General features: G+C 34.2%; 7 protein-coding genes across 7 annotated transcripts; 3 read left to right on the top strand and 4 right to left on the bottom strand.

Moving 5' to 3' along the window:
* The first annotated feature begins 5 nt into the window (after positions 1–5).
* Tsp_02559 (putative RecF/RecN/SMC N domain protein) lies at positions 6–8,264 on the top strand. The gene is made up of 28 exons (XM_003378837.1): positions 6–114; positions 162–238; positions 797–940; positions 998–1,146; positions 1,282–1,450; positions 1,507–1,749; positions 1,781–2,026; positions 2,106–2,320; positions 2,376–2,592; positions 2,694–2,905; positions 2,970–3,132; positions 3,282–3,340; positions 3,393–3,588; positions 3,649–3,851; positions 3,908–4,062; positions 4,098–4,183; positions 4,250–4,681; positions 4,742–4,854; positions 4,917–5,085; positions 5,147–5,395; positions 5,475–5,600; positions 5,916–5,956; positions 6,039–6,141; positions 6,229–6,658; positions 6,766–7,204; positions 7,228–7,330; positions 7,417–7,950; positions 8,187–8,264. Exons 1-28 carry the CDS (start codon positions 6–8, stop codon positions 8,262–8,264), a joined length of 5,460 nt encoding a protein of 1,819 aa, XP_003378885.1.
* Positions 8,265–9,247: 983 nt separating this feature from the next.
* Positions 9,248–9,965, top strand: Tsp_02558 (DnaJ domain protein). The gene is made up of 4 exons (XM_003378836.1): positions 9,248–9,326; positions 9,400–9,539; positions 9,777–9,869; positions 9,891–9,965. The coding sequence occupies exons 1-4, from the start codon at positions 9,248–9,250 to the stop codon at positions 9,963–9,965; spliced, it is 387 nt and encodes a 128-aa protein (XP_003378884.1).
* Positions 9,966–10,468: 503 nt separating this feature from the next.
* Positions 10,469–10,794, bottom strand: Tsp_02557 (putative filamin/ABP280 repeat-containing domain protein). Its single transcript, XM_003378835.1, has 2 exons — positions 10,759–10,794; positions 10,469–10,507 (listed from the first exon to the last, which is right to left on the bottom strand). Exons 1-2 carry the CDS (start codon positions 10,792–10,794, stop codon positions 10,469–10,471), a joined length of 75 nt encoding a protein of 24 aa, XP_003378883.1.
* Positions 10,795–12,573: 1,779 nt separating this feature from the next.
* Tsp_02556 (neurogenin-3) lies at positions 12,574–13,804 on the bottom strand. The gene is made up of 2 exons (XM_003378834.1): positions 13,774–13,804; positions 12,574–13,427 (listed from the first exon to the last, which is right to left on the bottom strand). The coding sequence occupies exons 1-2, from the start codon at positions 13,802–13,804 to the stop codon at positions 12,574–12,576; spliced, it is 885 nt and encodes a 294-aa protein (XP_003378882.1).
* Positions 13,805–18,855: 5,051 nt separating this feature from the next.
* Positions 18,856–20,445, top strand: Tsp_02555 (glyco protein 3-alpha-L-fucosyltransferase A). Its single transcript, XM_003378833.1, has 2 exons — positions 18,856–19,810; positions 20,372–20,445. The coding sequence occupies exons 1-2, from the start codon at positions 18,856–18,858 to the stop codon at positions 20,443–20,445; spliced, it is 1,029 nt and encodes a 342-aa protein (XP_003378881.1).
* Positions 20,446–21,212: 767 nt separating this feature from the next.
* Positions 21,213–21,887, bottom strand: Tsp_02554 (hypothetical protein). Its single transcript, XM_003378832.1, has 3 exons — positions 21,820–21,887; positions 21,626–21,714; positions 21,213–21,373 (listed from the first exon to the last, which is right to left on the bottom strand). The coding sequence occupies exons 1-3, from the start codon at positions 21,885–21,887 to the stop codon at positions 21,213–21,215; spliced, it is 318 nt and encodes a 105-aa protein (XP_003378880.1).
* A 379-nt stretch (positions 21,888–22,266) lies between these two features.
* Positions 22,267–23,511, bottom strand: Tsp_02553 (leukemia-associated protein 2). Its single transcript, XM_003378831.1, has 3 exons — positions 23,390–23,511; positions 22,482–22,537; positions 22,267–22,412 (listed from the first exon to the last, which is right to left on the bottom strand). Exons 1-3 carry the CDS (start codon positions 23,509–23,511, stop codon positions 22,267–22,269), a joined length of 324 nt encoding a protein of 107 aa, XP_003378879.1.
* Between the last annotated feature and the right edge of the window lie 2,140 nt (positions 23,512–25,651).

Here is a 25,651-nt window from a genome sequence, read left to right as displayed (position 1 = left end):
AAAATATGGGTTTTTTGCGTGAAATAGAACTTGAAAACTTTAAATCTTACAAAGGTTACCAAAGAATTGGGCCGTTCAAAAAATTCACTGCAATCATCGGCCCAAATGGATCAGGTGAGACATTATTTGCATATCAGCACGTTTTATTGAACACATTTTAGGAAAGTCCAATCTTATGGATGCAATTTGCTTTGTTCTGGGTGAAAAAACTTCGAGCTTACGTGTCAGAAAGATCAGCGTAAGTGAAATATAACTTCACAGTTTTTAGTAAATGGATTGAATATGTTATTGAAAAATGATAAATAAAACTGTTGTGCCAGCTGTTTTTAGTATTATATTTGACAAACGAAATTATTCAAATACTTTAAAGTTAACTATTTAATATGTTGAGTGATTTACATTTTTCTTAACACTAAGACAATGAATGGAAAGAATTGAAATGTAGTATTAATTGAAACTGGGTTGTGAACTTGCACTTTACTCTTTTCCCTTAGCAAATAAACTGTGTAAATTAAATTATTTGTTATTCAGTGTAATGCAACTTTAGACAATTAATTAATGTAAAATAAAACTGTATTAGAAACTTTTTTATGATTGTAGTATTACATTTTTTTAAATGCGAAGACTGTTGTAATTATTTTTTGATAATTCAGGATTCTTGTTGTATTGTGATATAGTTGAGATGATTTTGAAGAATTAATTTTACAAATTGATTGTATATATTGTTAACATAAATTAAATAAATTACAGAGCACGATAAATTGAAAGGTTTAATAATGGTTGCTTCGCATTCCAGGATTTAATTTATGGTGCACCCGTTGGAAAGCCAATCAGTACAAGGTGTTACGTAGCGATGACTTATGAAGATGATGATGGCCGTATCTTGAAATTTATGCGTCTTGTAGCTGGTGCCAGCGCAGAATATCGTATTGACGGAGCTGTAAGAATTAATTAATTGTTGCATTTTTATTCAATTATTTGTTATGGTGAATTGTAGACTGTTAGCCATTTGCAATATACTGAAGCGTTAGAAAGCATCAACATATTTATCCGTGCAAAAAATTTTCTCGTATTTCAAGGTGCTGTAGAAAATATTGCTATGAAGAATCCCAAAGAATGTACTTTGTTATTTGAAGAAATATCAAGGTATGAAATATGTTTGAAAAAGTTCATATTGAAGGCAATGTACAGTTGAAATTTTACTTTCGGTAGCGAGGAAATAAATTACAGACACAGTTGAATGGCATTAGTGGTCAGAGTAGAAAATTTATAATATTTTAGATCTGGGGAATTGAAAGCTGAATATGAAACACTGAAAGCAGAAATGATGCGAGCAGAGCAGGATACTCAGTTGAATTATCACAGAAAGCGTGATATTGCCGCGAAAAGGCGTGCAGCGAAGATGGAAAAAGAAGAAGCGGAAAAATATCAAAAACTCAAAGATTCTGTGGTAAGATTTTGTTGAAATTATGACTAGTATATTAGTATTATTTTGGAAAATTGAAGGCGGAAAAGCAGAGTCGTTATTATTTGATGAAACTGTTCAGCAATGATCGAGAATCGAAAAGAATTTTTGGAGAGATGAATGGCAAGCATGGCGAGCAAAGTCGAATTGCAACCAAGTGCAGTGAAGTTGAGGAAGTTCTGAAAGAGAGGCGAAAAGTGTACAGCAAAGTTACTCGTGAAGTCAATAAATTGGAACAACAAATTTACGAAATGGTGCAATTTTTATTGCCCATTGGAAAAAATGTTTGAAGTTTGTTTGAAAAAGCGTGTTTAGGAGTCTGAAATTACACGCGAAAAGCCGAGCTTCATCAAAGTGAAGGAAAATGTACGGCATTCGGAGAGAAAATTGGAAGCATTTCACAAAGCTTTCGAAGCTGCTAGGAAAAATGCCGAACGTCAACAAGAAGTTATACGCCAATTTGAAGTACAATTGAAAGAAGCCAATGAACAACGAGATGCTTTTGAAGCTCAGCTAACGCAAGAATCTGAAAGTCAAGGTCTGCAGCTGGACAGTGAACAAGTAACATTTCCATTCTACTTTATTCTGTATTTTGACGTGATGTGTAATTTTTTTATGCATTTGCTTGGTGACCATTTAGCTTGCTCAGTACAACTCTTTGAAAGGTGAGGTGGTTCGTCAGTGTGCTTCTATTCAACAAGAGTTGGATGTTCTCGCGCGTGAACAACAGATGGATCAAGAATTGTTGGACAACGATAAAAGATGCAATGGTGAATTTTGTCAAAAAATTAAGCAAAAAGAATCCGAATTAGAAGCGTTGAAAAAGCGTTTGGAAAAATTGGTCGATACTATCAAGTATGCTGAATTGAATTTTTTGAGCATATATTGTTTTCTTTTTTTCTTTTTCCAGAAATACGGAAAATGAAATTGAAGAGCAACGATCAAGTTTACGTTCTACTGAAGATGAAGTGCGGACGGCGAAAACGCGTCTAGAACAAGTGATCGTCGAAGTGGAAGATGTAAATCGTCAACTGAATGATGCTAATGTTGATAGTTCTGAAAATTCACGAATTGTGAAAAAGCAAGAACTTGTGGAAAATTTGAAACGCATCTCTACTGGAACGGTGGTAATTTAATTTATTATTTCTTGAGAAAAAAATGCAATGAACAACAATAAATAAATATGCGAAGTAAGAATAGAGTTGTAATTTTATTTTATTAATTTTAGTATGGAAGAGTTGTTGATCTTTGTCAGCCAGCTCATAAACGTTATCAGTTGGCTGTGACCAAGATATTGGGTAAATATATGAATGCGATTGTTGTGGATACTGAAAAAACCGCCAAAGAATGCATCCAATATATGAAAGAGCAAAGAATCGAGTCGGAAACATTTTTACCAGTTGATTACATAGATGTGAAACCTTTGAACGAAAAGCTTCGGTCAGTCATCAGGGTATTTCATTTTATAAATATGTGTATATTCAATGTGTGCATGATTTTGTAGAGAACTTCGTGAACCGCGCAATGTGAAACTTATTTTTGATGTAATTCAATTTGAACCACCGCAAATAAGGAGAGTTGTCCAATTTGCATGCGGCAACTCTCTCGTCTGCGAATCTGTTGAAGATGCTCGAAATTTGGCATTTAGCGGAGCTGAAAGGCACAGAGTGAGTTTTGAACAAGCAAAATGCTATTATTTTTTTTCATTTCATTCCAAAATGATGATGTTGCTGTTCCAATTATTGTTCTGTGTATTGTTGCTGCACCCATGTAAGTTTTGTTTATTTCAATACAGTCGCTTTGCTTTTATTATTAGGCGGTTGCTTTGGATGGTACTGTTTTTGAAAAATCTGGTATCATTAGCGGAGGCGCAGGGTAACGGAGTTGATTTGTAAATTTTAATCTTGAAGTTTTGAATTTTGTGTAGCGATTTAAAAGCCAAAGCGAAAAGATGGGATGAGAAGGCGGTGGCTCATTTGCGAAGTCGTAAATCCGCTTTGATTGAAGAACAAAAAGAATTGCACCGTATACGGCGAAAAGAACCGGATATTAGCTTGATGCAGAACAGTGTTAAACAGCTCGAAACCCGCATGAAGTACATGTTAACGGATAAAGAAAATACTGTATGTACTATTTTATGCAAAGAAATTCGAAGCAGTGAGAAAGTTATGATGATTTTTCAGGAAACGAGGTTGTTAAAAAATCTTGAATCTGATCTGATGCAACTGAAAGCTGAGACTGATAAATATGGTCCTCGTATTCAAGAAATTGAAAATCGCATGGCTTCCAGGCGAAGTAACATTTTGCAAAATCAGTCTCGCATGAATCAGGTGGCTGATCATGTTTTTGCTGACTTTTGTAAAAGTATCGGTGTGCTGAACATCCGGTATGCACGAATTCCATTTTGTTTGTAATATTGATTTCAATAAGTTTGATTTGCAGTCAGTACGAAGAGAGGGAAATTCGTTTTCAACAAGACAAAAAACAGAAAATGATGGAATTTGATAATCAGATTGAAAAGTTGAAGAACGAACTTGAATATCAAAAGTCTGACGACAAAAGCGGTACTGTCATTTCTGCCGGCATTGCAGAATTGGGTAGAAAAATAATTTATGCTAATTTATTTTTTCAGCACAGCTAGAGAAAATAGAGGCGAGTTGCAATAAAGAAGAGAGAGAATTGATCAAAGCGAAAAAAGAAGAACAAGAACATATTCGAGTTAGTTTGTTTTTTTTTTGAAAAAAATTGATATATTTTATTTTGTTGTGTTGTTGTTATTTTAAGCTTCTTGCCGATTTGGAATCACAGTTGAAAGATCTGAAAGCTATGCGTCAAACGAAAAAAGTAGAATTGGAAAATAAGGAAGCTGAATTGAACGAGGTGAAAAAAGAGCTGGCTACTATACAGAAGGAATTGCTTTCAGTGCAAAAGCAGACGTCGGCAATGGAAACTTTACTAGAGCAGAAACGTTCAGAGCGACATTCTTTGTTGCAAACTTGCAAATTGGAAAACATCACATTGCCAATAATTCGTGGTTCTTTGGATATTCTCAGTACAACTGCTTCGTCACAATCCTCTGACACAACAAGCAGCGTCGTTAGTGAAGACGGTGCAACGACATTATCATCAACTAGCTTTATGGGAAATCGGCAACTTTACCAACTTGAAGCAGAAATTACCTTCGATTTCAGTTCATTGAATCCAGACGATTGGGAAGTAAGCATTTGATATATTTCATCACTGTTTTATTAATTTCCTTTTCAATCCTGGTTATAGCTCTCTGACGATACGGAATTGCGGTTAGCAGCGGAAAAATTGCTTAAAGAAATCGGTGAAACTCAGGCTTTCTTGCAAACTATCACGGCACCGAATCTTAAAGCGTCAGCAAAGTGTGTCTTTTTTCCGGCTCAAAAATACATGTGAATATTTTAATTTGTTCGTTGTATTGTAGATTAGAGGGGGTTCGTGAACGTTTTGCCGAAACTTCAGGGGAATTTGAACAGGCTCGAAAGAAGGCAAAGAATGCAAAAATGGCATTTGAAATAATACAAAAAGAGCGATGTTCTCGATTCAATAGATGTTTTGATCAAGTCAGTGGGAAAATAGATGAAATTTACAAGGTAAACTTGGAAATGGAAAAATGAAGAATCCGTAGTTATGAAGTTTGGTATTTATTTGCAGGCTCTGTCTCGTAATTTCAGCTCTCAAGCTTATCTCACAGCGGACAATCCTGAAGAACCATATTTGGATGGTGTTTCGTTCAGTGTTGTTGCGCCGGGCAAGCGATTTCGCCCGATGGATAGTTTGAGTGGAGGTGAGAAGACTTTAGCCGCACTGACGTTGCTTTTTGCAATACATTCCTACAATCGCGCGCCATTTTTTGTACTGGATGAAATCGACGCAGCACTGGACAATACCAATATTGGAAAAGTTCGTTTTACATACATTTTGCATTTTCATTCGTATATATTTATGTGTGTCTGTGTGTTATGAACATTTTTTATTTCAGGTAGCTGCATTTATTCGTGAACAAGCGGCAAACAATATGCAGCTGATTGTGATTTCTTTGAAGGAAGAATTCTACAACCAAGCGGATGCGTTGATTGGAATTTATTCAGTGGTATGCGTTTATATGGTAACTTTGACAATGTTTTATTTTGTACTTTTGTTTTTAGACTGGTTCTTCAATAGCATCCAGCGGCCTGCTAACTTTAGACTTGACAAATTATTCAGAAACCATTTTGAATGAAGAAATGATTGTTGCATAACTGAAGTGAATTTTTATGCATGACTTCTTTTTTACCGGCGCATGTATTTATTTATTCGTTTATTTCTATTGGCTTTGTAGCATATACAGTAAAAATATTTTAATTTTACTTTTTATTACTGACAATGAGTGGAATTTCACGTGCTTATACCAGAAGTATTTATTTATTTTTTTTGTTTTCAGTTTTGGCACATTTTATTTTTAGAATTCAATGGTATACCGATGTAATAGATGTGTGAAATGGGCAACTGTATATTTTTTGGTTATTTTGCTCATTTGTTATATTGTTTTCAACTTAGATCTCAGGAACTCATTGCTATTTTTGAGTCTCAGAAATGCTCCTGTGAGTTATTCTAAAGACTGGCATAATTATACGCAGATGATGCTCGATCGCGCTCGTCGTGGTAAAGTAGTTTATTTCACTTTCAGATGCAGTTTACTTTTAAATAAATGTATACATATATATATATATATATATATATATATATATATACAGAAAATTTCATTTTATCCAGGTGTCGGTGAACATGGTAATCCTGTGGAATTGCCGAGCAGTGTGGCCGAGAAAGCTGAATTTGACCGATTGTACAAGGCAAATGGTTATAGTGGATGGACGAGCGATAAAATTTCCTTGTACAGAGCTATAAAGGACCTTCGGCATGTGGATTGCAAACGAAAGAGCTATTTGCGCCTGCTGCCGTCGACATCCGTCATTTTGCCATTTCACAACGAGCATTTGTCGGTTCTCTTGCGCACTGTTTATACCATTGTTTATCGAACACCACCTGAGCTGTTGTTGGAAGTGATTTTGGTGAACGACGCGAGCACAAAGCCCGAGTTGAATGATATACTGGAACGGCATGTCCAAAGAAAATTTCCAAATTTGGTGCATGTGATTCGAGCAGGCTCTGACGGTCGTCGAGAAGGTTTGATTCGAGCCAGACTTAGAGGCAAGAACGTTGCTTGCATGTGTTGTTGTTTGTTGATCAATATAGCAGAGAGAGGGAGAGAGTTGAATAAAGCAAAGTTTTAGGGGCGGCAAAAGCTTCCGGTCAAGTTTTAATGTTCATGGATGCTCACAGTGAAGTCGGTTACAATTGGCTTCCGCCATTGTTGGAACCGATCAAACTGCACTATCGTACAGTGACGTGTCCATTTATTGACGTAATTGACTGCGACACGTTTGCATTCAGAGCCCAAGACGAAGGTGCCCGTGGTTCGTTCGATTGGAAATTCCATTATAAGCGCTTACCTCTGTTGAACAAAACCGGCGCTGAACCTTTCGAAAGTCCGGTAATGGCCGGCGGCTATTTTGCGATCAGCAAACGTTGGTTTGACGAGCTAGGCCGCTATGATGACCAGCTGATGATTTGGGGTGCAGAGCAGTACGAATTATCTTTCAAGTTGTGGCAGTGTCACGGCAGAATGATTGACATTCCTTGTTCGCGTATTGCTCATATATATCGTTGCAAGTAAGGTGCACCGTAAATTGCAGATTTGGTTTTGCTGCATTGTTTTCGACTGTTCACAGATATGCACCATTCGAAGACCCCGGCATTGGTAATTTTTTGGAAAGAAATTACAAACGGGTAGCTGAGGTGTGGAATTTCGTTGCTATTCATTTTTTCACTGTTGTGGTGGGTTTGTTTTATATTGACGCTTGAATGTTTTTTTCTAAATTTAGACTTGGATGGACGAATACAAAGAGTACTTGTATTTGCGTATGCCGCGTTTGCGTAACGTTGATCCTGGTGATTTGACTAAACAACGTGAGGTCAGACAACGTCTTAAATGTAACGGATTCGATTGGTTCATGAAGAACGTTATGTTCGACCAGCCGAAGCATTATCCACTGGTAGAACCACCGGATGTGATGTCGGGTCGCATCAAGAATAAGCGTACTGGTCGTTGTATGGATGTGAAAAATGCGGGGTTGCAAACTGAGCTAACAACCTCGCAGTGCAAGGACTACTTGAAGCGTCAAGAATTTGTGCTCACTTGGCGTTCAGAGATTTTTCAACGACTCGGAGAGAATTGTCTCGATTCGATGAACCACGGTCCGGGAGAGACTGTTCATTTGTTCGCGTGTCACGGAGGCGGTGGAAATCAAAATTGGACATACAGCCGTAATACGACAATGCACTTGCAAATGACCGCATCCAACTTATGTTTGGATACGGATAACACTGGCAGACTTTTTCTTAACACTTGCCAACTAGTAGACAGTCAAAAATGGTTCTGGTCATAACGGACACTTGGATTCTTTCGTCCTGTAATGTAAAAATTCTTTTGGGTAATTTCAATGGTTCTTGTACTTTGTTTGTACCAACTGCCCCGCATTGCCAGTTTCTTTTCCTGCATGTATGTGTAATGTGACTTTCTCAAGTACATTACATTATGTTAGTTCTATGATGGAATATTTTAGTAAAATTTTGTCAATTTATTTAATCTTAGTTTTGCTTTTGTGGAGGCAGTGGGAAAACACGATGTATGTGCAATGGCGTGGATTTATTCATCTTTTCAATTTGTTGACTGCTTCATTTTGCTCTGCAGACTATTTCAAAGTCAACAACAACAACAACAGTATTGTTTCTGTTATAATAATTTTTAATTCACTTCACAATCTTTTAAAGTGCTAAATAGATAATGCAAGAAGCTTTGATTTTGGTTAAGTGATTTGGTTCATTAATTTAATTATATTTTGAATTTGTATTTATTTATTACTTAACCTTCATATTACTGTAAATTGTAAACAAGTTTGAATTGAGAAGAGAAATTGATCACTGATTGACGTTGAAGACGAAGAAAGAAAGCAGTGCACAATTTATTTCCATGTTCCATAATAACCAGAAAATATTGTACAATCGTGCTAATGATGACTACTACAACATTCTTGGTTGTGATGCTTCTTCAACAGTAAGAAAATGTTTTCATTTGCGAAATAGATTATTATTATTATTAGTTGGGTTTTTTAAAGAAAAATGCAGAAAAAATTTCACAGTTGGATTTCATTGTAGAATATGTGAAATATTTTAATGAATTGAAATTATATATATTTTGTCTATAAAGCGTTAGCATTAAGTTTGATTATTTTTTCCAATTTGTAAACATTAATCTATAAAAATGAATGCTTACTTCTGTTTATAAGTAAAATATATTGATTTGAAGCACATCGACTGAAATTTGATTGTGAACATGTCACTCAAGAATTTAATTTGCACTTATAATTGGTATAATCGAACAATAAAACTGGTTAAATATTTGGAATAAATTTTCCTACAAACAACAATTATGCTTTAAAAAAAGAATTGATACAGACAGTTAAGTTAACGTAGTAACGCGAAGAATGCACACGTCTGCTTTGACCAGTTTTTACTCGCTTTAATTGCTCTTAACCGGCAATGAAAAATAGTCGATAATTTGTGCAACTTTTGCTTATATCACATTTTGAAAGCTTACTTTATATATTTTGATGTTTCTATTGTATTGAAAAAATTATTTTTTTCCGCTCCAAGATGGAACAGATTGTGGCTGAATTTCGCGTTCGAGCCAAAAAGCTCCATCCTGATAAAAATTCAAAAAGCGCAAGCGCAAGTTTGTTTAAATTTGCAAGCTTTACAAATAAATGTACATTTACGGGACGTAATTATTATTTATTTTTTCTTAGATGAGGATTTTGCACGTCTCAGTAGAGCAAAAGAAATTCTCACGGATCCGCATCTAAGGAAGAGTTACGATTTGTGGCGAAATGCTGGGTTGAACATTCCATTTGACGATTGGCTGCGGAAAGCGAATGCTTTGAGATCAGTATGATATGCAAATTTTTCGTTTTAGCTTTCCGTGCAAGCAAATAGATTTTTGGCGACAGCGAAAAGCAAATCGCATGCATAATTGTTCACAGTTAAAAAATTTTTCACTTTTGTTATTATGAACCTATTTATATTGTATTATTTACTGTTTTATTTCTTTTCTTTTTTATCTTAACAATATTTAGTGCTGTTGTTGCAATGATTTGTGTATTTATGTAATGATTTGAAATTTCAGTCTGTTCATTGGTTTCACGAAAGTCCTAAATTGTCGATAGGAAGCAGTTCGCAATATGCAAATAAATTTTCTAGTGGTGATAATTTTTATCTAGTAATGCATTTGTAATTTCAGTTGTTTCAGCTTCAAATGCAAGAGATTGGCGTAGTGAACAGTCGTCGCTGTATTTCAAGTTTCGCAATTATATGATTTAATTTTATTACTGGTAAGAATAAAAGCATTTATTTGTTCTTTCTTACTGTACCTCATCGAAGCTTTGTTTTTTTTGTCATTGCTGTTTTTGTTATTTATTTGTGAAATTTGGGTGAAAAATTATTTGAGTTATTGAATTATTGAAAAAAAAATTCTAATAGCGTTTTTAACGCTTTTCTGCTTTTCAAGCGTGCACTTTTTCAATGAAAAATCCATTCGTCACTTCAGTTGATTTGTTTTAATTTTTCAAGCATTTGCATCCATGTACAAGTATGTAAATTTTCTATTGATCAATATATGCGTTTTATTACCTTTTAATTTAAAGGAAAAGAAACTGTATATATACATATGTGTGTGTGTGTGTGTGTGTAATTAATAGATGGAATTGTTTTTTATTTATAACAGATCAGAAATAGCTCCGTGATAGATGTTATTTTACTTTTTTATTTTTTTTTCTTTTTCATCTATGAAACTCTTGAGACGATATCCCGTAGTAAAGATTACTGAAAATAGATTGCATAAATGATCGAGTAGCCCATCTGGAACAAGGTTGATTAGGTTGCGTGAATCAAAGAAATGAATCATTGTTATTGAGTTTGTCGTCGGTGTTTAGCTTTGCAAAGTCAAGTGGTCAGTGGATAGCAGCGGAACGTTTCCGTTTGTAATCAGATTAACGCTTATGGCGCGAGTTAGACTGGCATAATTTCCCGTTATGCAAAAAGGCTAATTGACCCCTGCTAAGAGTGATTGTGTGCGCTTCGCCGCCTCGGCCATTCACGTAACTTCTTACTCCTCCCCAACGGACACCTTGACCGATGACGGACATTTGGCACCCTCTTATCCGATTATTGGTTATGACTCAGCTATGGTCAAGAAACGTAACGGCGGTCACACCTTAGGGGGTATCGTTTTCAGACCAAATGTTTCCGCTTCAACTGGTCTTCTTGTTATTTGTCGCGTTTAGTTTAACGGGCGATGCAAGATGCTTTTTCGTTGAACCACGAATTCTTGCACAAGAATAGTCAAGGACGAGAATTGTCCAATTTGAGCATTGTTGTTTCCGTTGTTGGACCGTTGAAAAGTGACCAACTGGACATCTGAATTCGACCATCCACTGGGCCATGAAATGAACCGATAAGGTCAGAAACATTTGTCGTTAACAAAATGATAAATGGTCGACGGTAAAACGACACGGTCAGTCGTAAAAACTGACCAGTCAGGTCGCCGGCGGGGTGCTAGTGAAGCAGTTGTATAGCTTGTCCATTGATTTTGACACCAATCGTCGTTGTGATTTTAATCAAGCTGTGGTTCTAATTAAGTTGCTAACTTTGACGAAGCCAACAGCTTTGAACCTTGAGAATAAGAAGATCTAGCAAAGGAAAACAATGAAAAGTTGAAAACTGAGAAGGCAACTCATCACCATGTCACCTATTCACACTTGTGTTCAGTCAACGTTTGTTCAAGTAGTGAACTTTGTTACAGATCCACAGGCGGTCATTTCACACCTACAATTCTATGCAAATCAAACATCTTTCACTCTTCCATTTATATTGTTTCAACTCTGTTGAATTGGTTCTAGATTAATTTCTTTCTCAAGGGTCGAATGAGGTTAACTATTTTCAAAATGACTATATATATACATATATATAGACATAGCGTAGTTCACTGAAATTTCAACATTCAGTATATTTTTTATATTAATATTTTCACGGTGATAGTCTACTGATAATAATTGAAGTGTAAATGTATATATTTTGCTGGTGAATGATTGTTTTCTTGTAAAAGTTTGTTATAATTTTACTGGTTTGATGAAGATTAACTTTTGGAAAGAATAGTGTAAAAAACGATTGTTAGCTGTAAAGTGTTAAACTTTTTGTCAAACAATTTCCAATGAAATAGTGACAGGGAAACTTTATTTTGCTATTCATAATACACCAATGGAAATATTGAATTATTGTACTTGAATTTAATATTGGTAGAAGTGAATGGTAAAATTACGGATGATCGTATTGACCACCTGCTGATAAACAGTATGAAATTTAGAGTAGATTTCTTTTTGACCAGACTGTAGACGCAGCATTATATAGCTAATAATCGTAGTAATCGCTTATTCCAGATGAATAAGCTGAACTTGAGGTGCGTGCACCTTTTGAAAGTAGTTTACCCTGGGAAAAGTTGAAAGCTATCGGCACCGAATGACGTTTGAACAGCACAGGTGTTCAGTGGATTAACGGCTGCAGAGTGGGCGTTTAGGGAAACCAGTGTTGGCTTAATCGTCTTGAGCGGTCCACTTCCGGATGGCTATGCTAAAGTTGAGCCGCTGTTGACCGCGTGCCGCTCTTCGCTTCAGGGCCTGTGTTGAAAGGCTAAAGTTGAAACAGATACTTCTTGGCCATTGTACTCTGCCCAGCAGGATGTGCGGTTGATTTGAAAGCTGTTTGCTTTATTTAAGAAAATGCCTTCAAATGCGGATATTTTTTTATTAAATTGTATCATTCAATTAGAAATAGTGAAGAAAGGAATTTGAAAAGAAAATACAAAAGTACTGAATGGAATAAACACAGAGGTGGCACTGGTGGTGGTTTGTAAAACTGAATCGTGAAATTCAGGAATAACTTGAACAATTGTACATGGCAGAACTGACTGAAGTAGTGGATGCTGGTGGAAACTGTTCAACTGACCATGCGTTGTAAAAGTGATCCGTATCTGGACGTTGTCCATTGTAGTAGTAGTTGTTGTAATAGTTGATACTGTGTGATGGAGGTTGAGCGTGGGGCAAAGCTGTTGGCATCGAAGGATGGACGATGTCCAACTGTGACGGCAAGCTGTAGCAGGTGTCCGTCGTCTGCATCGGGTAGGGTGAAGTTGAAAAGTTGTACTGTTGCGCGACTGCTTGTCCACTGACCACCGGCTGCTGTTCAACTTCTTCATCTTCATCCTCTTCTTCAACTGGTTGGGACAGGTTGAGTACATGAGTTAAAGTCATGATGTAATTGTGAGCCATGCGGAGCGTTTCAATTTTAGTCAGTTTGCTGTCGTCAGGTAGCACTGGCAATACATTGCGAAGTCGATCCAACGCGTCATTCAAATGATGCATCCGACTTCGCTCTCGGTTATTCGCTTTTGTTCGACGTATCCTTCGCTGCAGAGCCAAACTTTGCGGACTTTTCGCTCTTGCTCGGGGTTTGTACTTTCTTTTTGGACGAACTGGTGTCGATTCTGTTGCTGCCAGTGTTGTGGACACTGTTGACGGTTTGGCAAAGTAGTGCATTGTTTCTGTATTCAAACAAGATGCGTAGTTGCCTGCCGATGGCTGATTGGTAATTGCCATCCAGACTGGACAGTGTCCGGTGAACAGAAATGGGCAAATGAACGTCAACGCGGCCAATTTGTACCCCGACAGTGTCGGGAGCGGGAGGAGCGTTGGCGTCGATGGCCAATCAGCGATGCGCGCATTTTCTGTTACGCAATCGGACAAACCACCGTCGGTTAGAGATAATTAACGGCTTTCAGCCAAATCGCCGTTTTGATTGTACTGTTGGATAATGGTGATGTCCGGTGCGGAAACAAAACTTTATGTTACCCCCTGGTCACGTAATCGTCGCTTGTAATTGTCCAACGGTCGCGCCAGTTCGAACGACCATTGTGGTCCACAAAGACTCTCTTGTTGTTGTATAAGAGGCGAAGCTAATCCGTATCGACGACGCGTCGATCGCGTTACTTCTGACCAGCGGTCAATAAGCTCATCTTTGGCCGGCGCCTTTCCAATTAAGCAGCCACACACACAAGTGTTCTGCTTTCTCACGTAACTGTGGCGCAACGTTTGCGTTTTTCATTTGCTGATTTCCAATGTTGCGTTTCAAAGGTGAAATACTCTCCTATTTCAACAATTACCAAGCACCACCAATAAAATAGTTTTTTTCCAAACCAATTTCTAAATGCACCTTTGTTTCATATCATCAGTTTTATTCTTTCCATTGAACACCTTTTTGCAACACATACAATTTTACAATACAATTTACTTGCTTCTTCTGTGTCTGTTTTTTTTTAGTTTTTGGAGCAGCAGTATACTTACTGAAAGTGTTGTTCTGCTGATTTTAATTAAACTTTGCCCTAACATGTACAGCAGTGAAAACTGATATGGTAAACACTTCATGTCAGCATAAGCAGCAAACATGAATAGGAAACAGTGTTTTCAGTTTTTTCTTGATTTTAATATTTAAAAAAGCATGATATTTGTCAAGTTGATCAATAAACAATGTTACCTAACCACGCACCAAGCATCATAGTAAATCAGTAGAAGCACAAACAGACAATTTTTGTTGCAAAAATGTGTAAGAGTATGCATGGTAAATGAATAGATATTTCTTGCATGCACTAATAGCTGTAAGAATTAGTATTGTGATTTGTGAAAGTTGTTTTGTTGGAAATATGTAATCAATCAGTTATGATCTTATTTATTTGATCTGATCTGATCTGATCTTTAAGCTCAGCTAAGATTTTGGTGTTTTGCATTCCAAATGACGATTCAGTTTGAAGTTTTCAAGAAAACAATGAGTTATTAGCATTTTTATTCCACTTCACATGCTGATATCAGCTAACCTTTTTATTTTCTCATTACTTATTGTCTGACATTTTTTTATTTTGATATGCTTTATGATGGTAGTGCTTGTATTTTATCAACTGAACAATATCTGGAATTATTAATTTTCTGAACTGTTAGACTAATGTGAATTGTGAATGCTTACTGCAGCTGATGATTAGTAGCTTTTGCTTTCACACATCTCTGTCTGATGGCAATAACTGCGAGCGAGCAGCGGCTGAATTGATAAATTCTTTCAAATAAACTGTTCAATTCACAGTAAATCAAATTACTGTTTTTTAATTAAAAAAATATGATACAAATGTGAACCTGTGATAATTGAACTCGTTTGCAATTTTTTGATGTTGCTTATTCGACTTTCCTTTACATACTTTCCGAAAGCCGAATGCGAAGCAGCAGCTTTTGATTATTACATATGATCTTTCCGTGGTGCCTCATCAAGTTGACAGGATCTGTAGCTTGAACAATTCAAGCGGCTAATTGTCGGCTGAACAAAAGGATTGACTACATATATATTTTTTCAATTTTTAAAAGAATCTTCCCACTGTTTTAGCTAAAATTTAACAATCAGAGAGATACTTATATATTTTTACAAATTATACTATATTCTATTCTATTATATTATATCGCATGATGCAAGGAGATTCAAGCATCATATGTTATTGTTAACGATGTATATGTATTCTTGTTTAAGTTTTTTATGAATATTTTTCACAGAATCTTTTAAAATTATCATATGATATGACACATTATAAATAGTGGTGTGTGATATTCATAGATCAGCAAAAGAATGAATGCATTTTCAATTTGAGCAGTTGAAGTTATTTTCAGCAGATTTTTTTCATGAAACTATGACTATTCCATAAATAATAACTATAGATTAATTATCAGTGTCGAGACTGACTGGCGCCTTATGGTATATAAAAATCAAATGGAGCTGATCATAAAAAGAGAAAAAAAGATAATTATTTTCAAGACAGTCTAACAGTATTTGATTGTAAATCAGATTTTCACTGCAATGCTGATGGGTTTATTTTCTGAATGCTTCGATGAACAAATAATATAAATTTTGGAAACGAAGCTGTTTTTCACCCTCTATTGTGGCGCATTAATAGCCGGTCCATCAGTTAGTCAGTTGAGAACTATTGCCGTTTTCTTGAAAGCGCCATACGGCAAGAAGAGAGACCGCCACGCGCTAGATGACAGTGTTTCTTTTGTGATCATCGACAAATATTCTTCACCAATGCCGACTTAAAAACAATATCAGGTCAGCTTAGCACGTCGTTTATCATAATGTCCTCAATCATTTTCTTTCATTCATAAACGTCACTAGTGTTTGCACAATGGTGCACTTAATATACATATACATATATATATATATCTCTGTGTGGATGCTTGTATCCAATGCTTAATCAATATGTGCAAAACTTTGACAGTATTACCATTGCCATTTTAATATTATGCTTTATTTAAACAGCTCCTCTTTTTGTTTCACCATACAATTGTTATAATAAGTCACTGTATCATTGACCTAATAGATGTGGAAAACTTTTTCAAGCGATGCTTGATTTCTGAGTTTTATCTGTGTTTTCAAATGAAGTTATTGCCGTCGTGAGTATTTAAATATCAAAAAACTAAAAATTTGGTACAGATCTGTGCTTTGTGTAGAAATAGAATTAGTAGAGCATTTACAAAACTTTTGAATGAAAGGAATTTATTCAACAATGAATAAATGAAGGAAATGCACTTTGTAGAACTGAAAATGGACAAATTTCGATCATAATGCATAATGTTTGCGGGCAGATGTTTGACCCCAATTTTCAATTTGCCTTTAACCAGTGACCAGCAGCAGCTACGGCTCATTGGCTGCATGATCTGACTAGAAGTCATCCATTCGGGAACAACATTTAATCGCGGAGTATGCGTTAAATCAAAATTAATCGAATCGTGTTAATGCCGTCGACATGCCTCTCGATCGTTGCATCTGTTGTCAATTTCGAGATTAACAGATAAAAAATATTTCACTTTTTCTTCAAATCTATGTGCTGAACTGTTTTTTTATTAAAAAATAAATGACAATTAACTGACTGCATTTTCCTCAAAAAACTAAAACATAAAAGAAGCACTTGATTTTTTAAAAAGTATATCAGGTTGTTTTACAAAATTGTAATATATTTCCACAAGCACTGCTTTGAAGCATTTAACATTTTCTTTTGATTTTATGCATTGATATGCATGTTAAATTTGTACTATTTTTACTTAAGATTTACTTAAATCACTGCAAAACAGTTAAGAAAAGTGAATCACTAAAGCAAATATTTATCTCGCTTTTATGCACTGATAACGACGTTTATTTGTCATTAGGTTAACAGCAAAAAGTTTAATGGGATGCATCGCATTTTTTCATTCATTGTATTGCTGCTTTTTTTAATTTTATTTTTGCATTTTAACTTCATTTGAAGTTGTAGAAATGGAATAGCCATTTTATTACTCTTAATTCATCGTCGACATATCACTGACGTTACAAATGCTTCAATGTAATAAATTCTACTAGCTCACATTGGCCTACGTTAGTCAACATGTGACGTCATTTTCCTCATTTGTTTGCAATCTCAAGCAATGATATTTTGTTTGCTCAAATTTAATACTTCACCTTTATGGTATAGTGTATGCTTTGGAAAAGGAATTATTCTAACTTTAAATGGCTACTTTGATATTTCATAATTAGACCAGTGCAATGAAGGAAGTTGGCATTTATTATTGGTCAACTTATATTTAATAAATTCAATATCTGGTAGTGCGACTTGAAATTAAATATAGAAAGGTATTCCGTTATTTTGAATTAAGCGTGTCCTGTGTTACAGGTGAAACAACAGAATCTAAAAATTTCCATTTCAGTCAGTGCAGTTTGCCTATTTATTAGAACATAATTAACAGTTGTCATCTATGTTTGCATTATTTCACTACATTGCATATATATTTGATTTAAGATTGTTTATATTATTCTGAGTAAGTTTAAGTTATGGTGTTGCTTTCTGGTCGTAGATTTTTTTTTCATTCTTCTTGCTATTTATTCATTTTACTTTATTTTATTATCGCCTATTTCATCGCATATTTACTGGCATGGTAGGAAGTGCATGGCATGTGATCAATTTAACAATATACTTTCACACAAAATTCCTACTATTTCTAAATTTCATTCGATCGTTTAGACTTAGATCGTCACACTTTCAGTGCTTTTCACAGCATAGTATTAGTTCAGCACATTTGCATTAATTATTTTATGAATAACGTTTCCTAATATACTGTAACAAGCTTATGACAAACAATTCGTGACATGTCATTTAGGTTTACTGATTAGCTTATTTTTTGTCTTTATGTCCAATGGAAATGAAAAAACATGTGTAGCAGCATATGTAGAAATAAATGCTATCCAAAAGACTATCCTGAAATTATATTAACTTCACCGTAGACTTTGTTCTATTATCATTAAAACTGTAAATGAATAGAGATTATCACGATTATTGTTTCGAAAATATTCGAAACAAAATTTAAAGCTGAAGTTTTACGAACATTTTACATAGGATCTTCAATTTTGCTTTTTCTCGCATAGAAATCAGCTGTGCAGTGCTGTTTTTCTATTTGCATTGTCGGTTAACTAACTGGCAGTATATTTTAGCAGTGTGTAAAAAATGTATAGCCAGCTTCCTTTCACTAGAGATATTTGAAATAAAAAAGAAATATGAATCGTCCTCAGTACTTGTTCAGTCATTAACACAAAATTCTTTTCGCCCACATTTCTTATTTGCCCCACTCAGTTTCAGTTTTTTATAAAATAAAAAAAGTACGAACAAAAAAGGGATTTCATTGTTTGTCAATGGAGCAATGCTTGCTTGGATAATTTTAAACACTTCCTAAGAATAAATAGTGACAGGAAAAGCATTAAAAGTTAAACAGAGCGTATTCACTAATGAATATATTAAAATAGTATAGCAGTGTTTTCATTAATGTAATTTTTCAGCGACAAGACTCACTTATGTGGTGGTGCTTTACTTTATTCATTTGTTATAGAATCTTTCTAATTGAACATTTTTTAAATTACACTTTAAAATTATAACTATAACTTCAATGGTTTTTCTTAATAAGGTATCAATTTTAGACTGTCATCACTGTCATACTTCACAAATTTGGCATTAAAAAATCAAATTCTTTATTATAATGAAAAATACTGAAAACGTGGTTGCGCATATTGGAATTTTCAATTGCAGTAGAACGAAAGCAAAAATGCGTGCAGTATCCAACGTGCATTTATTGTTTTCTGGGATGCTATTTATATTATGCGTGTTTGCGACGATACATTATTTAAGTTATTTCCGTTTGGCAAAGATTATTGAAAGCATCAGAATGTCTGAGGATGTAAAAATTCTTATGTGGACTCCATTTTTTACTGAAACCATATCTCAAACGTATTTGTCAACATGTCCTGAACTTAAATGCTCAATTGTCAACGATCGGAAGGATTTTCATAATAGCCGAGCTGTTGTATTTCACGACAGAAATGTAATTTTAAAAGATCTGCCTACGGTACGAAAGTATAACCAGCATTTTGTATTCTTTCTTATGGAATCTCCATATCATACTTCGGTGGCAGCTTATCCTCATTTGAGTACAAACTTTTACACAAAAACAATGACATATCGCCGAGATTCTGATATTCAAATTCCATTCGGCTACGTTCAGAAAAGGAAATCACCACGGCCATTTGATTCGGATAGTTGGTATCAGCTTGCCAAAGGAAAAACGAAAATGATCGCTTGGTGGGCGAGCAATTGCAGAACTCCTAGCAAAAGAGAAGAATACGTAGCAAAACTGGGACAATACATACAAGTGGATATTTATGGAAACTGCGGCAACCTAACTTGTCCTAGAAGTATGACAAAAAAATGTGCAGAAGATTTGCGACGGGATTACAGATTTTATTTCTCTTTTGAAAACAGTATATGTTTGGATTATGTAAGTGAGAAATTTTTTGATCGTCTCAACGACGCAGTTGTACCAATAGTTCCTAGTAGAAAAATGTATGAAAATTTGGCCCCACCAAACTCTTTCATTGCAGCTGACGATTTTCCAAATCCTCAAGCTTTAGCAGATTATTTGCACTTCTTGAGCAAAAATTTGGATGATTATTTAAAATATTTTGATTGGAAGAAGGAATATGAAAGTATCGGCTTTCCGTACGGTATGTACCGTGCCTTTTGTACTTTGTGCCAATCTTTGCTCAGTGAAAATCCGCATTACTTAGTGCAGCCAACCCCATCTGCTGCAAATGTGTCAGCTTGGTATAGTAAACCTGGGGTTTGTTTAGATGGTTTCATTCATCAACTATTAAATTAAACATTGATTGAAAATGCATTCCTATTTTCTGTTGTTAAATCCTGTCAAAATATACACGTATATGATCTAATCGCACGTGCAATGCGCATAGTACTGTACCTAATGTTCGAACATTTTTATTTCTCATTTCTCTAGTTATTTATCAGTTTTACGGATATTCCTGTAACATTTTTAATTGCAAAAAAATTTCAGCTGGTTTTATCTAATTAGAAAAAAGTATGAATAATATTTTAAAAATTGTCTGTATTGTTTTTTCTTCACAATGATTTATTTAAAAGCTGTGAAAATTAATTTCATTGTCTGCTTCTAAATGGTCTGTGCTTATTCTAATTATATTTGCTTATTCATATTCCATTTAATAGATATTAAATTTATCAAAAATTTCATATTATCATTAAACGTTCAGTTCTTTCTGATAAACTTTCGTATAATTCGAATACGGATGATAAACAAATAACAAGTCTTCGTTATTTGTTATAAATAACAATAAATGGGTATTCGTTATTAGTGAAGACGTTTTGTGTTATGTATACTTTATGAAAAAAATTACTGACCACGTTGTAGTGCTGCTACTGACATGATATGTTTGACGTGGAATTGATTTTTCTAAATTATTGTGATTGTTTTTGACGAACGCAACTGATTTTGTTTAATTGATAGCAGAACAGATGAGGGACATCTAATTAGGCGCGATTTGAATTTATATGTCTCAATTTTATCTATCAATTTGATATAATTTTATTTTAGATTGACTTTTTTCAACATTTTGCGTCAATTTAATTTTCGACTGTATACAAATAATATCAAAATGCATTATTGCATGTATACTGTTCGAGTAGAACATTTTTTACCACTAGCAAAATGATTAATCACTCTGAGAAATGCGATGAGCCAACCAATTGTATAAGCCATTTTTCAAAAGAGTAGACTGTCATAGGCAACAGAGAATGGAATTTAATGTGTCGATCAGGGGCAAAATGCTGCTTCCTCACATTTCAGCTTAATAAACTGCTCAGTATTCACAACAGCACTCTGCAGTCACTTCTTCGATCGATTCAAACGAATATGCTGCATTCGTAATTGTAAAGGAACAAGAACAGCCACACTCACTCATTCAGATGATCATAGCTTCCCATGGTTGTTACTATTTTGTTGAAACTTTTGATTTTGATTCAATTTACAAGTGAGTTCATTTCATTTTTTTAAAATATTTTTAAATTCAGATGCATAGCTTTACACTGATCTGACTAGGCTTTGCCATGAAAGAAGATGCTAGTTCGGCAGAATGTCAGCACGACCATTACGATACATCTGGGAATCTTTACTGTTATAAATGCGATTATGAACACGAAGGAGACATGTGCATAACAATGAATGGTACGATTCCAACTGAAATTTGTAGCAAGAGCTGGAAATGTAAAGTAAGCTAATTTGGTAGAATATTTTTAATCTTTCGATTTTCATTGTTTTGTACATTGCAAACTATCCGGTGGCAACATTATGAAATGGTACATTTTTTGAAAAACATCCTTCATGAAAGATGCGTTTGCTACTTTGCAAGTTCACTGAACAATAAATGCTATTAGTATAAATTACAATGCGCTTCAAAAAGTATTTAAAAAATTTTTTTTTAAATTATCGTGGTAATGTAAAAACTTACCTTCCCTTAAGCATATCGGTTTAATGCAGGTGAGTTCTATTTTTCTTTTAACAGTGAAATTTGAGTGTACTTCTGATTCTACGTCATAACTGAGAAATCTAAATGGATGCATTGATCATGCAAATGTTTACATCAATAATATAATATCAGAGTTCATTAACACATATTCTGGATATTTTTTCAATTTCACCCACCGTTCAGCAATTGCACTATCGAGAAAAGTCTGTTTAGTTTTAATTATGCTAAGTAATAACTTCAGCATTTTTTCAGCATAATAATAATAAAAATAATGCTTTTTCAATGCACTGTAACTAGTAACGTGCACTTTTTTAACCAACAAATATTAATACCTTTTGCTTGGTAAAATGTACAATAAATAATCCGTACGGTTTTGCTTATGCACAACGGTTTTGTTGTGGCTATTTTTTACTGTCGCCGTTGTCATTCATTAGTAAAGTAATTAAGTGGAAGAGGTTTTTTGTCGGTTAGCCGCTCTTTTAGATTTTCTGATTAGTTCATTCAACAATAAGCAGATGATTTAATCTTTAGTGAATTTCCAATCAACGCCAATGCAAAACTACAAATGGAATTAACTTTCATCGATTGACTCCTGCTGATGCAGTATTTCAGTTTGTGAAGAATCAGACTTTAATGGGTAACACAGATGTTATAGTCAAAATTGTTGAACAATATGAAATTACTTCGTACTCAGCTTTATATTTAAGGCAAAATTGCGTGCAGTTTGGAAGCATTGGACATTTTAGCAAAAACCGAGCACTGCTGTATTCTTCAACAACATTAAACAATTCTCTTTAAATGGAAAAACTCTAAATTTTTTTCCCTTTTCTACTGAAACCAGCATACACTTCTGATGGTGAATATTCAGGGAAAACAACATAAAATAGTTTTGAACTAAAAATATGATTATGTGTACTTTTTCATCTGAATTGTATATAATGATAGTTTGCCATAATGATCATTTATCCATTTAAAGATGATAAGTAAAAGATAATACTTTTAATGGAATCATCAAAATAGACATTTAAAACTTTGCTTCATTTGGCGTTACGCAATAAAAATTACAATGTAATGCAATGAATTAGATTTAATTATTTATTATAAAAAAAACGAAATTTATATTTATTAAAATTTGTTTACTCACGTCACTTTCATCAGGAAAACTGCTTTAACGTATGTGCTTTATTTATTTATCTATGTTTATTGTGTATTCTATTTTTGAGAAAAGCAATATATGTGGAATAAGTGATTGCTTAGAAGTTTCATATATTTGAAAAGAAATGCATATTCATATTTCTTTGAATAATGTAAAAATAATAATGAAATTCTAAATAATTTTATCAGATATCCATTTCATTTATTTTTCTAAATTCAATGTGAAAATGAGACGATTGGACATTACCGTTTCTACATTTCGAAATAAAAAATCCATAATACGTTTTGGGCCTAATGGAAATAGCCCAATTTGATTAGCAGAATTGGAATGTTTTTCATATAAATTGAACTTCAAACAGTAAACACAACTTATCAGTTCACAAAGCGGATAAATTCTAATTCTAGGAATATAAATTTACTTAATTAAGTTATCCTGACGCACGCTGAACTCGTCAATGCAATTTATCGATTAATTTATGTACTTGCTGTATTCAAATTATTTCTTTTAATAATAGGTGTGGAGATTTTTCTCAGAAAATGAAGATAAAAAGAACTACTACTTCTACAGGTCTTGCACAAATAATTGTATACCGGGCTGTACACCGTTGGACGATGTTGAAAATCGATTCATGAGCTGCGTCAGCTGCTGTGATTATGACTTCTGCAATGTGGACAACGCTTCCGGTTTTGGATTTCGCTATTTTAAAATGCATTCATTGTTCATAATGTTACTTTTATCATCATACATGAAGCTGTTCTGACACGCAATGTACAACTCAATTTTTCAGTCCACTGCTAGTCATTCTGCAAACTGATGCAGATATGCACAGTAAGTGATCATATTCACGTTGCCAGTAAAAAGCGTATAAATTGATGCATTACACATTTTTATTAAAAATTCACATTAGTTGGAAGCGAAATCTCTGCTTCACGTTTCATTGCATAAATATGCAAACCTATTTAAAACAGTTTTTTTAATGTAATAAAGAAGCAATTTTGAAATTCATTTCACGTTTGCGCAATTTTACTTTTTTCAGATTGTCAGAAACTTTGATTCATATTGACATTGTAATTAATAATATAATATGCTATTCTAGCGAAGCAAGTACATTTCCCCCTTCTATACAGTATGATATCTTTGTTAAATAACCACGAGCCATGTGAACATCTTCCACTACAGCGTTGAAAAGTCAAGAACCCTTTGCACAGACCAAACGGTTTCACACTGGAATGGAAAATTTTTTCACACTTTTGCTTCATCTTTGCCATTCTGACAACCCTTTTACTGCCAACAAATTGTGCTGTTATTCTCAAATTCAGTCGTGAATGCAACAAATGCATTTCACATTCTTCAAAGCGATGCATATTGTCTTCATCAAATTAGTGATTTCCATTTTTGAATTTATTTCTTTACGCGACCAGCTTCAGTGCCAGTGAAAATTCACTCGTTCTCATTAAAATCATATTCACTATTGGCATAGATGACACGTATCTTGAAATTTGGTTTCGTAGCACAGATGTAGTGAAATAAATGATCACATATCCGCAGGCCATAATGTATTTTTAGGTTATTTAACTACGTTCAGGGTTATGTCATGGCAATTAAACATTGCCGAAAGCAGTTCATTACTTAGTATTTATAGCGTTCAGTTTCAGTATGAATTTCTTTTGAATATTTTTCTTTCTAGTGATCAGGCCATTGTTCCATCAGAGTCCGTGAATAATGAACGCTACACGTTTGCTAGCTGAACTGCTGCGTTAGGATTGTTGGTCTTCTGCAAACTCATTTGATGCTTCAACAGTTCAACAATTCTTATTCATTTGTCAACATTTAAAAATCTGTGCTGCACAGCGTCGACGACGAATATCTATCTGTACGCTACTATCAGGTATACAAATCTGCATCCTTTATTGTAAAACGATGCTAAACATGGCCATTTTTAACTTCTTGAATTTTGGACAATTAATTCATACTGAACTTCTTTCTTATAAGATAATATTTGTAAACAAAGTGAGCATTTACTAGTTGAGAATGTTCTTTATAATAATAATAATAGTATTTTTTTATTTCCAAAAAAGCATGTTAATTTTAATGAATTCAATTAAATGACAAGAAAACATTTAATCAAAATGTGCAGTGGTCGATTTTTTTGGTTACTAATTTGCGCATTATTAATTAAGCAGTTTTTAACTTAATTTCGAAGTCAGTTTTTTGATTTTGATAACAGTTGTGGTTGTTGTTCAGATTTTACAAATAGTATAATCATCATATACTCTTTTAAGCTGTCGTACGATGGCATCAGCTATCAGATATCCATTTCATTTATTTTACTCTGTTTTCCTCAATAGATTCACAAGCATACTCTTTTTTTGTCAACATGCAGTTTGCAAATGAAACAAACTTTGCTCAATCATACAGCACATGAAGTTTCTAAATTTCTAAATATAAAACTTTCTAAATAAAAAATAACATTCTTCAGTACAGGATGAAATCTATCGACGGAATGTCATATGATTGAAATCAGCATAGGACTAACAGTTAATATATATTACATGCTTTTTGTTAATATCAAGAGAAGTTGCTGATTTGCACTAGTGATGCTCAAGTGAAGTACAGTTTTTAGCGAGCGTTTCGCAAGAAATTGATTGGCCTTTATTTATGTCAGTAATAAGCTATGCATATTTTCAACATCATTACAATGATTAATTAGGCTATTTTTCCAATAGGAATTTTCATTTGCATAATGCATCTCTGAAATTTTCAGAATGTTCCATTCCCGTCCAGTTACTCGGTCTGTGGTCATGGAATCATGTGGTGAATCACTTCAACATCATCAATGGGTAAAATTTAAG

The sequence above is a fragment of the Trichinella spiralis genome (assembly GCF_000181795.1).
Source record: "Trichinella spiralis strain ISS 195 chromosome Unknown Scfld2, whole genome shotgun sequence".
Classification (NCBI taxonomy): domain Eukaryota; kingdom Metazoa; phylum Nematoda; class Enoplea; order Trichinellida; family Trichinellidae; genus Trichinella; species Trichinella spiralis.
This window is presented reverse-complemented; position numbering and strand designations above follow the sequence as displayed.